Source organism: Manis pentadactyla, chromosome 4, assembly GCF_030020395.1.
Source record: "Manis pentadactyla isolate mManPen7 chromosome 4, mManPen7.hap1, whole genome shotgun sequence".
Taxonomy (NCBI): Eukaryota; Metazoa; Chordata; class Mammalia; order Pholidota; family Manidae; genus Manis; species Manis pentadactyla.
In genome coordinates, this window is record NC_080022.1 from 134,818,789 (window position 1) to 134,833,921 (window position 15,133).

The following is a 15,133-nucleotide window of genomic DNA, read 5'->3' on the forward strand; positions in this document are numbered from 1 at the left end:
GCATTGGCATCTGCCCCTGCCTCCATTTTCTGCTTCTCTAATCCTTTGAACCTGTGAAATAGTGTATGCACATATTCCTGCTTTCTTAAACAGAGGCCTGACACTTAAAAGATGAGTAAGATTTCTCAGTACTAGATGGGAGATCAGTGCTCCAGGGAGTGATCAACATATGCCTCCAGTGATCCTGGAGTATGAAACAACATACTGTGTTTAAAAAATTGCAGGTCTTTTGTGCAAGTATTTCTGTCTGTTTCTCTCTTAGGTTAGAGTATATAATAACATTACTTGGTATCTTAAAGGCTATGCAAACTTACCCCCAAACCTTTGTAGTTCTTCAGAATATTCTTAAGGTTCTCGCAACCTAGAATTTTTAACTGCTCACTGGGCATTCTACTGGACTCACCTACGATAGTGAATCCCCTTTTAATATATCACTATCTCAGCATCTTTAAAGGAACTCTTTTCTTCCCACACATGAGTTTTTTTTCCTGCCCATCAGTTTCCTGTTCATTTCCAGTCTCTAAAGCTTGAAAACACTGGCGTAATCTTTACCTTGCATCTTTTATGTTTTTCTGTGTTCATACTTGCTGAGTACTGTTGTGGCTCCATCCAGCCTTCTCTGTGATTCATCCTTTCTCTGTGTGTTGCCGTGTCTCCCTTCCAGGCCCTGTGACTGTACCAGGATGGCTGGAGCAGCCTCCACTTCCTGCTTCTCACCTCTTGCCCTTTCCATCTATTTTCCATATGGCTACCAGATTTATACTTTTTCAAAAATGCTTCCCCCTTTGATCGCTCTTTTCTCCTAAACCTCTAATACCTAATCACCTGTAGAGGATAAAATCTAAATCGTTCAGTTTGCCTTTCTAGGCTCTTACCTTATTTTCAGCTAGACTGGTCTTCTCTATCTGCCTTGGATATATCATCCTGCCACCAAACTTTATTTTAATAGGAATTTCTTTATCCCGCCTTTTGCCATAATAGTCTTTAAAAACAACATTAAAAATTATGTAGGTCTGAATTTGGTCCCTGGTTTTATAGTTTCTGATGAGATGACCATGATTTTCAGTGCCCGGGGTTTGTCCTGTGTGTTCTCTCCACAGTGTCTCTGCTCCAGAGTGTCTCTGCTGTATATAATACCTGTCCATCTTACTCTGTTTGCACCAGTCTCTTTAGTGCCTTATACTGTATCTTGTTTAGTGTATATTTATTGTCTTCATACTGAGAGTGTGTATTTCTTGAAGGTGCTTAATATCTTGTGTGTTCATTCAAATATGAAATTCAATTTGAATTTCAAGATCTTAGAGAAATTATTTTACGTCTGCCATGTGTCTTGGGGAAGACAAAAGTGGCAGAGTATTGCTTCAACGATCAAGTATGCAGGGGCCCAGTATTTGAGCTAATTTTCTAGATAGTTAGAAGTTAGCTCTTTAAGTACTTGAATTTAATATTTCCATTTAAACATTTAGTACTGCCTGTCTTTGGCAAGCACAGGATACTGATGATTATTTAAATTTGTGTTTTGATGACTTACTCATATTTGTGAGACTTACTCATCTTTGTAATCCTAGTCCTTAGAAAAGTGCCCAACACATGGTAGATAAAAATGTTGGAATTATTTCTGATTAACAATGTCATTGTTATGCTTTGTCACCATGCCATACATGGCTATGGGATGTTAAACTGAATTTGTCTATTTTAACTTCATTGGAGGTTTTCTCTCTCTTTCTCTTTCTCTCTTTTTTTTTTGCCAGTCTGTAATTTGCCTCTTATAAAAGTGAAGAATCTGTAGCTTCATGATGAACTATGATCTAATTTTTGAATGAAAAATTGAAGTTCTATTAATTAATAAGAATTGAGCTGTGCAGTTATGATTTGTTAGCTTTACTATATATAAATTAAACTGAATAAAAAATTAAAATACTGAGGTTGCCTCTCCTTAGTTTTCTTGCCCTTGATAAAATCTCTGTGTCAAATGTCCCCTATTGCCTTTTGGTCATAAGCGGGGCAGCGAGGATGGACTATTCACACAAGAGGCTTGTTTGGGAGAAAGTGCCAAGATGGTGTGCGAAGTGTAGGAGCTAGCCCAGGTTCTGTGAGGCTCTGTGTGGTGTGTGCTGTATGGACAAGAAAGCCCGGAGACCTAAGTGGCCAGCAAGGGAGGAGAAGTGAGACCTCAAGCACATGGGAACAGATGTCCCTCTGGTCAGTCAGAATTAAGGCAAACAGCCCAAGTCAGTGACTTAGGGCAGGGGCCCTTCGCCTTTTGGCCTCTTGTATGTTTCTAATCTAAGTAGGAAGTGCATTCCACATCTGAGTTTACAATTGTGAGTTAAGGAGCACTGCTAAGAGAGATGGTTCTGATCACTTAACTCTTTTGGCAGGCTTTTCATTCACTTTTAGCATCAGTAACTGCAGTATTCAAAATAGAATAGTCTCTAGAGTGCCTTCTGGTGGCAACTGCCAAGGGTTTCAGCCTTTCTGAACACAGCTTTTGGTTAGAAGCCCCCTTAGTGTTTCCTGGGGAAGCAGACCATGGAGCTGAGCACAGTCAATCCCCAGCCTCTTTCAGTGCCCTTTTGCCTTTGGATTTAGTCTGCCCCAATCACCTTAAATAAAAGGTTTGCTTCATAATGCAACTGAACGTCCTTTACAAATACCTTCAGTCCCTCAGGGAACTGGAGTGGCTGGCAGCAGTCCAAACTGCTTTTGCTGTTCCATAATTCCCAGGGTCAGGTTTGTAGATTATTCAGAAGTCATTCTGTGTGAATTTAAGAAACCCCAAGTCTAAAGTGTTGATACTATAAATTTTGAGTAATGATTATTATACTGATCAGGAAAGGTTTGTATCTTCTAGGCTAACAGCTCTTAAAAATTGTTGAAGACGCCCTCCAAAAGTTTTGTGGGGGTTATATTTCTCATACTTACTGTATTAGAAAGTAGGACAAAATTTGAAAATACGAATTCATTTAAAATAATAAACCATTTGTTATTTCAGTTCATTTAAAGTAAATGTATAACATGTTAACACAAATAATATTTTATGGAAAAAACTGTTTTCCAGAAGAGTTAAAGTTGTACATTTCTGCAAATCCCTAATAATTGCCTTTTCAGATAGTTGTGAATGTTCTTCTTTGATACTGTGTCCAGACTGAGCAAATGGTATTTTCTTAAAGATTAGTTGCAATGTGGAATCTGAAACTACATTAATGAACTCTTCATACGTATATACGCGGGAAAGAGTGAGTATGAAAAAGGCAAATAATATATTGTTTGGCACTTACATTAGACTTATGAAGTCATGACACATGTATTTCCATTTTACAGGGGAAGGAATTAAATTCAGGAGAGTGCCACTTAATTAAAGATGTGTGGAAAAACGACTTGTGGTTTGAAATTGCCCACAATGGGCTAGATTCATGTTGGGGATAGATTAATTATCCGAAAGATAAAGACTCCCTCTTCAAATTACTGTGTGGTTTCTGTCTGTGTGATATATACAGTTATGTTTTTTTTAAAACACTGTCTTTTATTTTTATTGTAGACTTACTCTGGACTCTTCTGTGTAGTCATAAATCCTTACAAGAATCTTCCAATTTACTCTGAGAATATTATTGAAATGTACAGAGGGAAGAAACGTCATGAGATGCCACCCCACATCTATGCTATATCTGAATCTGCTTACAGATGCATGCTTCAAGGTAACTGGAAATGTTAGAATACTAAATACTCCGGATTTCTTAAATGTAATTTAGTGGGTTTTTAAAAATGTCTTAGCCTTTTTCACAAAGGTCTTTACTTTAAAAAAAGGTATAAAATTAAAGCAGTAAATGTTTATTGTAGAAAAATTATGAATTCTTAAGATTAGCATGGACAGTATGGCCATTTTCTATAGGAAGCTGGTAAATAATGTTCATTGCTTCATCACTACTTCATGCTAACTTTTAATATTAAAAAGCATCTAATTTTTATATACAGCTGATCTCCACCACAAGCCAGTATATTCAAAGCTCTATGGCATTAGGTTTTAAAGCCAGTAGGAAGAGCCAACAGGACAAATAATAAAAAAGGTAGATGCTTGATTGGAGAAAGAAAGATTATAAAATGTTTCTGATTTAAATGCCTGTAAAAGGGACAATAAAAGTTAAAGCATGTGTCGAGTTGATTGATTTCAGTTGTTTGGATTTAAAATGAAATGTAAATTGAAGAGTCATTCATTTGAATCATGGCTTTTGACACAATGGTTTATAAAGGGACAGTTTTTTGAAAACTAGAATGTAGCAGTTTTGAATGCATTTAACATTATTGCTCGAAGAGACTGCATTAAACATGGGATGTCCTAGTGCTGTTTGAAATCTTATTTAGTACCTCTCCCTCTCTTTTTTTTTTAAACAAATTCTGTAAGGTATAATAAAACCTGTGGCTCTCATAAAATAGTTGCATGATCTTTAGAAAATAGGATATGCTGCATCCACCTGTCATCAAATTGCAGGCCGTGAAAAGGCTGTCTGAGTGACTAGGTCTGAAGGGTAGTGTGAAGGAATTAATAAAGTTCAATGCCCTGATTCAAGTTTTATTGGGATCCTTATTAAATACCTGGTCCTCTGAGGCAAACAGAAAGTACATGGAGACTAGAATAGTGTCATAGGTTGGTAAGGACATGTTCAATATCCCAAATCAGTTTAGGCTTAAAAAAAGATTAAATTTAATAACCTTTCTTATGTTCACAGTGAAAGAATACTAAGAAATGGCTATGGCTATAATAAATCATGTTAGATAACGTAGAAAGAAGAGTTGTCACCTTCTTTGTTTTTTGCTTCTGTGCCTCTGTTAAGAATAATCTTTATATGCAGAAAAGCATGTGTATGAATGAGCAAACTTTGCCTTATATAGGAGAGGAGATTGGAGAAAATACACCCCATCTGTAATTGAATCCATATTTCCTCATCTAAACAAATGCATTCTCACTATTGAGGATCCTGACCCTCTAGGTCTTTGAAGTATTACACGGTTTCCAGAAGGCTAGGACAGGCTCACATACATAATTCAAATTTTTTAAAGGGGAAGAAGCTCCAGACTGCTGAGTTAATGCACCTGCCAGGAAAGACTGTAGAATCTATTGTTAAAAGTCTAAGAACAACATGAAAATATTCATATACTTTAGCTTAGTAGGAAGGGAAATCCAGTAGCTAGTGTTAACAGAGAGTTGCTAGGATTTCTGCATGGCATCCCATAATCCCATGATATCCCCATGGCTGTATGTGGAGAAGTTGTACTTGAGATGCCAACTAGTGGTGGAGGTTGGCTAGGTTTGTCAGGGTACACACCAAAGGGTTTATGCCCTTTCCACTGTTTTTATCAAGACACTTAAAGATGTGGGATGAATGTCCATAAAACTTGTAGATGACATAAAACTGGGAGGAAAAATAAATACATTTGATGAAAAGAAACAGAACTTTTAAAATATTGTAACAGATTAAATGGGGAATTGGCTCTAACAAAATGGTTAACAGTGATAATGTTAGTTAATATCCCATTATTGGGTTCCCAAACCAACTGTATAGATACACAAAGAAGATGTGGCTCACTAGCATGTCAAATTATTATTAATATCATTAATGCTAGAATGAGCAGTTATTAAATGTTACTATGTGCCAGGCACTGGCCAAACGCTTTCTATGTATTATTGAATCTACAACAATCCTATAAAGCAAATAGAATTACTATCCCTATTTTACTGAGGCACAAAAAGTTTAAAACTTGACCAAGAAAATGTAGCTAGTAAGAGGTATGAGTTAGGATTCACACCATTCTTATCCACAATATAACCTTCCTTGTGCAAGTTAAAAAGAACTAGCTAATAGCTTTGATTACATAATAATTTACAAGTTTGATACAGAAAATAAAAACAAAAAACTCACTCTAAATAATTCCATTGTATTCCATTCTGTAAGTAAGGAGCCACCTGCTGGTACACTACACAACACAGCTGAGTTGGGACATCTGCTGTTAACCAGACAATGCACATGCAGTTGCTGATGAAGCTCACACTAACTATAGTGCTGATCAACCTAGGTTCTCAATTACAAGTGTGAGCAAGTAGCTAAATGTCACTGGGCCTACAAGAGAGAGATCTGGAGCTAGAGAGGGGACCATGCAGAGGATTCAGAGCATAAGGCCCACCGAATACAGTTTTTTTTTAAATGCAAAAATAGAAGAGAGTTTTAATTTTTTCCTTAATTTTGGATTCTAGGGAATACTATCAGTAAAATACACTGTGCCTGTCATATAATAGTTGCTCAAGAAATATTTGTTGAATGAAAGTAGAGTTCTTGGATAAACTTGATTGTAAAAATCACAAACTCAGTTTTTGTTAGATTATACTCAAGTATAATATATATTTTACTACAGCTAAGCATTTCATGTTTTTAGTGTTTAATGGAACTTCAATATTTTTAACTTCCAATTGTTCACCATTAATATATAGAAATATTCTTTAAATATATATTAACATTGTATTTTAGGACTTTGCTTAACTCACTTAAACTGAAAGGCTTTTTTTGGTAGCTTCTTTGGTATTTTCTATGTAGACAAATTGTGTCTTCTGCACATAGAGACATTGTTATTTCCTCCTGTCCGATTCTGTGCTTCTAATTTTTTTCTTGCCTTGTGATGTTAAATACGTGTGGTGAGAACAGATATCATTGCCTTGTTCCTGATCTTGGGACAGCGTTCAGTTTCTCACCATTGAGGCGGATATTAACTGTAGGGTATTTTGGTACATGCCCTTTACCAGATTGATGAAATTCCTTTGTATTCCTACTTTGCTGAGTTGGGTTTTTCTAAATCATGAATGAATGCTGAGTTTTACTGAATGCATTTTCTACATCTGTTCAGATGATTCTGTCGTTTTCTTCTTTAGTTTGTTGATATGGTGAATTAGATTATTTGCCTTTTGCATGGTGAGCTAACCTTGCATTCCCAGGATTAACACCACTTGCTCATCATGTGTATTATCCTTTTTATACATTGTTGGATTTGATTTGCAAACATTTTGTTAAGAAATTTTCTGCTCTTATTTATGAGAGATATTTATGTGTTTTGTTTTTGTTTTTGTATTGCCTTTTTCTGGTTTTAATATTTGAGTAAAGTTAGTCTCAGAATGGTTTAGGAAATGTGTCTTTGTCTTCAATTTTCTAAAGAGGCTACATAGAATTGGTACTATTTTTTCTTTAAATGTTGTGTGGAATTCACCAGTGAGTCTATGTTTTTCTTTTCTGGAAAGGTTTTATTTACAAATTCAGTTTCTTTTTTATTGGGGTATAAATGACACATTATGTTAGCTGCACAAATTCCATTTCTTTAATAGATGTAGGGCTATTCTGGTTATTATTTCTTCTCAAGTGAGCTTGAGTAGTTAATGTCTTTTAAAGAAACTGTCCCTTTCATCTTTGTTGTCAAATTCTATCTGTGAGATCTACAGTAGTGTTCTTTTTCTTATTCCATATATTGGTAATTTACTTCTTTTTCCTGATCAATTTGACTAGAGGTTATCAATTTCACTGATTTTTCTCGAATCAGCATTTAGTTTCATTGATTTTTATTTTTCTTTCTGTTTCCCATTTCATTCATTTCTGTTTTGTGTCATTTCCTTTCTTCTATGTGTTTGATTTGCTCTTCCCTAGTTTTTTAAGGTAGCTGAGGTCATTGATTTGAAACCATTTTCACTATTGGAAATGTGATTTAATTAACTAGTTCCATTTTTGAAAGCAAAAATTTTTCCCCTTAAATATCAATATAAGGCTGGTGCCTGGTTACATTAATAGGTTTTTAGAGCTAAAGATTATTGTAAACTGTTGTAGTGCTTAATGTGGTCCTTGGAGAATGAAGAAGATTCAGTGAAGCAGAAGGAAGGACTAGCATTGGAGAGACTCATGCTGGTCGTCAAGCCCATCCCATTGGGGCCCACAGTGAAGCTGAGGCCCAAGGCTAGCGCAGGACCAGGCAGGCGAGCGATGAGATAGATGAGTCTGGCTAACTGAGTTGTTTTGTTTTTGTTTTGCTTTAGGCCAGGTGGGGGGATGAGCAGCATGGGGGAGTGAAGTCCGGAACAGATTTGAAGGGTGCTGGAATCTGTGCGGCACTTGGAGACACTATAGTCAGTTGGCAGCAGAGCGGGAACTAGAACAAAAGATTCCAGTGCCTACTGTCTTGCCAGGGCCCAGCATGGCACCTAGCACTGAATGTCACCCGGCCGCCCCAGCTAAGGCCAACTGTTAAAGCTGGGAATTAAGAAATAAGACAGGCTCTGACCCCAGACAGTATATTCTAGGGGGCAGGCAATTGGCAATAATGTCTAACTCCAAAATATGGTTAAATGAAGGAAGCATTTAGGAACCAGGAGGAGAGTGTCTGGCAAGGGGAGTCGCTACTTAGCTGAGCATGGAAGGGCACATGGTGGAGACATTTAACAGTTGTGGACGTGGGAAGGGCATGTCAAAGAAGGAATATGCTGTGAGCTCTGGGAGAGTGCACAAATGATGGGGCAGATGCCGACTGTGTGCTGTGAATGTTGCCCACGCAGCCAGAAGGAAGGGTAAGACAGTGGTTAGGGGCCAGTAAGAGTTAAACTAGACTTGCGGGGCCAGGCTGTCAAATGTTAGTTAAATTACTTAGTTTATACGTAGAATATATGAGTGGATTTGTATAATAATATTATAACCTAGTGAATGAACTATTTGTTTCTCTTTGATGAAAGTGATTTATGCCTGAACTGCTGTGAGATCCTTACTGGGCACTGGATGGCATCCAGCAGAGGGAGAGTCAGCACAGCATAGGGAGTGACACAGAAGCTACCTGGGCCCAGCCCTATGACCACACTTCCTTTTGAAGCAACGACAAACTTGACTAGTAGTGTTAGGCACACCGGTGCTAGAGGCAGACAAGCCTGTGCTCTCATCCTAACATCCTTGTCCATTAGTAGCTGTGTGACATGGGAGATTATCTAACCTTCTCAATGAAGGTGTCTGATCTGTAAAACAGGTAATAATGCTTGTAAGTGACTGGAAGCCATACATCCTACACTGGTGGTTCTTTTGTGCATGGGTCTGATGTGGGTTTGACTTTCACCTTTTAATTTGAAAAATTGAGCTGAATTCTTAAATCACTAATCACTTTAAAATTATGCTAGAGTTTTTCATGTACATTCTTTCATTATTTTTAGTATATGTAAGAGTTGAGACAGTGGTTAAACTTCATATAGTTGTTTATCCTTTATCCTTCTCCACTCAGTGTTTGAGACATTTTTTTCCTTCCTTAAGGTCAAATTAATTATTCCTCTCTGTTGTGGATATTCTTAAAGCCATTCTGAAAGACGGTGGTTTCCAAACCTGGCCCTACATCAGAATCACTGGTGATCTTAATTAGAGGGATTTTCAATTCCTTCCCCACCTCCACACCAAAAATGTTTTAATGAGTGTAGAGCTCCAGCAGTGTATTTTCATAAAACTTCCCAGTTGAACTTGATATGCAGCAGGGTTTGAGAATCAAGGTTGATTTGGTATATAAAATCTTCTAAACCTGGGTTGTTATTTATCCCCAGAGAATCTGCCATTATAATGAGTGAACCTGACTGGGTGTAGGACTGTATGGTAGGACTGGGGAAGGGCTAACTTGGCCTGACGGGAATAGAGTCACTATTTTCTTACAGGCTATTACTGCAACTTTATTATATCAGATATTTTTAAAACCAGGCACATGGTCACTTTCTTTTATTTGTTTGTTTTGTTCTGTTTTATAGATCGTGAGGACCAGTCAATTCTTTGCACGTAAGTAAATATTGAATGTGCAGACTTGTTTTTGATTCTGTTGGAAAATAATTACTTTTTGTTTGGGGGGGAAGTAAAGCAGTCATTTTAAGAGTATGATGAAAGCCTTGCAGATATCATTTTAAGGCTAAGATTATGTAAGTTGCTTAAATTTGGTTTTACTTTTTAGTTGTCAAAGTGGGCTTTTCACACATTTCATAATGTTAAACTGTGAAATTTATATCTTCAGTTTATATGTGCAAGCATTGGCTTCCCAGATATTTCAGTAATTTCTCCAAATAACCCTGTAAACGTTACCGATTATCATATACTCTGTATACTGTGTGCCATGTAAGCACTGGAGAGTCACGACTGAGTACAACAGTCCCCGCAGCAGGAAGTGGTTAGATTTGCACCTTAGGAAGATCCCTTTGATTGTAGTGTGGACAGTGGACTGGGGAAGGAGTTGAAACAGAAATACCAGTTAGGAGGCTGTTCAGTTATATCGTCAAAAGTGGTGGAGACTTCATTCAGGTAGAGCTTTGATTGTGAACCTGGAGAGAAGTGGATGAATTTAAATGGATTTCAGTGTAGGAGACAAACTCCCCAGGACCTGGTGATTTACATGTGTAAGGAAAAAGAGCCGAGAGAGAAAAGAAGGTGGAGTTAATGGTGAGATCCTGACATGGAAGCGTGGGAGTGTGGGTGCAAGGACAGATTAGGAGTGGGAGAAAATGAGTTTACTTGAGGACACATTGACTCTGAGGAGGCTGTGGCTCATCTAAGCGGAGCTGTCCATCAGGCTGTTGGAGGTGTGCATGTAGAGCTCAGGAAAGTGAGCTGTGCTGGAAATGAAGATCTGATGACGAGCTGGCAGCTTGGATGGTAACGGAAGGCACCCCTGTGAATGGGATCGCCTTAGAAGAATGTGTTGAGAGAGAAGGCAGAATGTGGAATCCCAATGAAAAGCAACATTCAAATGTCAGGTGAAGGACCAGGAAGCATGAGGAGGCAAGAGGGTGTGGTGACAGAGCAGCCCAGGGGAGAGGCATTTCAAGAAAGAGGAAGTGGTCAGCATGTCAGATGCTGCTGAGACTGAGTGAGGAACATGTGCAGTGGATTGATCAGTAGAGCAGAGGGTGGTGGCAATGGATCAGGTGCACTGGGGATGCACAGGAGGTGAAAGCCAGATTGCCATCGAGGGATGACGAGCAAGTAAAAAAGTTTAAAAAAGGGAAACCAAAACATCAAGTGTAGGCCTGCTATTTCCGAATAGCTTGAGAAAGTGAAGATAGCAGTTGACTAGTAGGAGCAGACGGACAGAATTTTTGCTGTTATTGGTGATGTTTTTAATTAGGAGAGATTAACTGCTGCTGGGGGGAAGGGGCAGAAAGAATTGGGGGAGCAAGCAGAGCGATGAGGACTCAGGTGCTGGGCGCCTGGGATGGGTGATGGGGCTCCTCTGCAGTGGCCAGGCTGGGGCGCAGATAGGTCCCGATGTAGGTAAGCAGGGGTGGGGAGGCTGGAGACTGAGAAGGTTCTTACCTGTGAAGTAGAAACCGTGGTGTCTAATAAGAAGGGGGAGGACTGGCAGGATAGGTCTGAGGAGAGGAGAGGTAGAAAGAGCTGCCTCCAGTCTGCTTGTTGTATAAATTTTCTTCCAGCATTGTGTAGCCTCTGGGTTATATAAATTAGCTTTTCCTAAACAGCAAACTGCCTTGAAACATAATGGCTTAAACACTTTTCCCAGTAGTTGGGTTGGGCTCAACTGGGCTGTTCAGCTGACCTGGGCTACACAGAGCTGCCTCCCCTGGGGCTAGTTCCTGCATCCGCAGTCAGCTCCTGGGGCAGCTGGAGGCTGGCTGGCTGTCGGCTGGGGTGCCTTGGTTTCATGTCCACATGTCCTCTTGCACCAGTGGGTTATCCCCAGCATCTAACGTGGGGACAGGGTTCCAAGAACAGCAAGAGGGCAAGCTCCAGGGTGTAAGCATTGTTCAGGTTCTTGCTTTTGTCACATTTAATACCATCCCCTTCCTAAGCAAGACATGTGGCCAAGGCCAGAGTCAGTGTGGGAAACACTACTGAAGGGACACATCCAGCAAGGCATGAAACAGTTGGGGCCAGTGCTGAAGGCAGTTCACACTGGGAGTGCTGGAATGGAACCAGATCCACCCATCAAAGATAGAAGAGTTGCAGTTTTTTCAAGTGGGTGCAAATGGAGGACAGTGCAGCAAGAGAACTGAGACTGTTGGCAAGGGAAACTGTCACAATGGACTGTGAGATATGGACGAAGAGGGGGAAATTGATAGGGAGGAAGAAGATGGGTCTGAGAACTAGAGGTCTTGATGAAGTAGAACAGGTTAATGTTGGGAGTACTGGAAGGGTGGTGGTGCAGGGTCACCACAGGTGATGAGATGGTGACACCTAGGGTGTGGCCACCGAGCAAATGGCTGAAGACTGGAGGTAGGAAGAGGTCTGGGAGGAGGGGGTTGGAGTTGAGGGCAGCAAGGAGCCAAGGGACAGGGTTTGGGATGTGTCATTCACCGGTGGAGAGGAGAGGCTTGGCTGTGCAGGAGTGTGGAAGTGAGAGCCATGGTTTGGAGCCCTTCATAAAGCTAAGTGATTGCACTTAGAGGAATGTCCTGTATTCTCAGGTAATATCCTTCCCACTTTTGGGGAATAAAAGATGCTTTCTTTTTGAAAAGAGTGGAGGTTTTTGTTTTTAGTGATCTTAGAGGGCAAAATAAATCCAAATATCGAAACATTTGCTACTGCTGTGTGTGACTTCAGCGAGAAGGGGCAGGATAGGGGCTTTGTACAATAAGAGAGTCTGGAAACAGATTATGGAGAATGAGAAGGATGCCACTGAATTTCTTCCAGACTTGTATGCACATGCACATGTGTGTGTGTGTGCATGTACATGTGCTGCCTGTGGGGAGATCGAGGGTGGTTGGTAAGCCAGCAGGAAGAGGGAATGTTCAGTGTAGTGGCCAAAGATGTGGATGACTTTGCTTGCAATGGAATGGGGGCCAGAGTATGCAGAGGAAATGGGGGCAGGCACAGAAAATAACGGGGTTTGAGATTGGGAGGAAGAAAACACAGTATGAGAGCAGGGTGTAAGATGAAAAAGACCAAAGGAGCTGACAGTTTAGGCAGTGAACAGGACAGCAGGGATGTGAGTATGAAGGATTCCCGAAAGAGCCCATCTTTCTGAGACCCAGGGGGATAGATGAGGGGCCTGGGGCCTTTGGGAGGCAGCAGCCCTGGCTGGTTCTTCCTGGCTTCCATAATGGGCTCAGGTGGGCACGCATGCTGCCAAATTAGTTCCTAGAGCTTTGTCCTTCTCACAGTCCCTGGTGGCTTCTTGAAGAATCTGTGTGCCAGGTGGACCAGGGTGGTCCAGTGAACCTTCCAGGCACAGAGGAGAGCAGGTGAGAAATGGTATCAGGCAATTTTCAAGTAACTTGGTATTACTGGAGCATATGGTGGTGAAGTAGGGAATAAATGCCAGTTTGAACTCAGCATGACTGAAAATAAGCCTTTATTCCTATACAAACATGATGCATCTCCCAATTTCCTTATTTCTGTCATTGACTCTGTGTCTTAGTACTTGAGGCTAAATATCTCCATCTGCTTTGACTCCTGTCTCTTTCTCACACCCTGTTTTCTTTACTTCAATTTATACCCTTTTTTTAACCTCTGTTGATGCATTTACCCCAGTTTTTATTTTTAAAAATTCAGACCTACTGAAAAGTTGAAAGAATGATAATTTAAATGCCCATATATTCCTCACTTAATCTGTCAGTTCTCTCTGTATGCACATACTTTTTTTTTTTTTAACTGTTTGTACGTTGATTGCAGACATCCTGGCACTTTACTCCTAGATACATCAGCAGGTGTCTCCTACTAATAGGGGTGTTCCCACATTGCCACAGACCGTTAGAAGCTCAACACCAATTCAATATAATCTAATATAGAACCCACATTCAAATTTCTGTAATAATCCCCACCATGTTTTTTAAAACTTTAAAAATTCCATGATCCTGTTAAGGCTCATTCCTTATGTTCATATGTCTCTTCATCTCAATTCTATATTCTAGAGTAGACTTCTCACTTTTTTGCTTTATTTGTGCTTTATTACATTGGCTTGTATTCTTCCCTAAAGTTCATCATTTAGAACATGATCTGCAAATGTCTTTTAAAAATTATTCATTGCAATGCAATTCTGACGCGGACTACCCAGGACATACTCCTCCACATGGTGCCTGTACCGCAAACACCAGCCGTAAGCTCTGGTGCCCAGGCCACCTGCAGTTCTGACCATCTGGCTACAAATTTGGTAGTTGCTACCCCTTTGGGTTAGATAATTTGCTAGAGGGGCAAATCAGAGTCAGCCAGACGAAGAGACATATATGGTCATGTCTAGGGGGTCCCAGACACGAAGCTTCCATGTCCTCTGGCCACTTCCCCTCCCAGCACATTGATGTACATCACCAACCAGAAAGCTCATAAGAGCTTCAGTCTTAAGAGTTTTTATTGGGGTTTCATATGTAGGGATGATTGATTGAATTACTGGCCATGTGAATTCAGTCTCCAGCCCTGTTCTCCCCAAAGGTCGAGGTGATTTCACATGGCTCAAAAGTTCAAACCTCTGTACTCACCTGGCTGGTCTTTCAGCATGACCAGTCCCTCTCCTGGAACTGTCTAGGGGCCCACCAGGAGTCACCTCGTTAGCACAAGCTCTCAGCACCCACAGTGAATAATTAAAGAGTTTCCAGGGACTCGGCCTCCCTCCCAGGAACCAGGGACAAGGACCAGCCAGACTCTTTTTATGCAACATCAGTTAATAAAGTCACATAGAAATCTAGTCATTGAAACTCTTCATGAAATGAGCATAAATGTGCTACATTCTGCTCACAAACTAGGGAGGAATAGAACTTGCGTGTCACCTGTCTGCAGTGTCTCCGTAACAGTAACCCTGCATATGATAAGCAGGGAACCAGGTGCCAGACTCAGACCTCTCCTCCTTGATTGCGGGGGTAGGGGGCTTGGATGACCATTTTTGAAGAGAACGTTTTGGAATGTCTGGAAGCAGGAAACACCTGAGGAGGGAATGACCACTGGTGACATAATGAAAGGTTAGTGAGCACTGATTTCCATTTGCCATCAGTGGGTGTGGGTTTATGAGGTGAGTCTCCTAGCAGCTGGTTCTCTCTTCTTGGGCACAAATTAGCAGCCATCAAGTCTCATGTTTCTTTCCTTACGTGTTAGATCTTCGAAACATTTTATTATGAATATTTTCAAGCATAAAGCAAAGTTGAAAGAATTTT

At 40.2% G+C, this 15,133-nt stretch overlaps 1 protein-coding gene across 8 annotated transcripts in view; it reads left to right on the forward strand.

Annotated features, from left to right (window-relative positions):
• Positions 1–15,133, forward strand: part of MYH10 (myosin heavy chain 10) — a 159,642-nt gene that overhangs the window by 30,964 nt on the left and 113,545 nt on the right. For all 8 annotated transcript variants that reach the window (XM_057500888.1, XM_036896173.2, XM_036896172.2 and 5 more), the window contains 2 exons: positions 3,542–3,698; positions 9,797–9,824. In XM_057500888.1, coding sequence (XP_057356871.1) covers positions 3,542–3,698; positions 9,797–9,824 — 185 coding nt within the window. The remainder of the gene's footprint in view (positions 1–3,541; positions 3,699–9,796; positions 9,825–15,133) is intronic.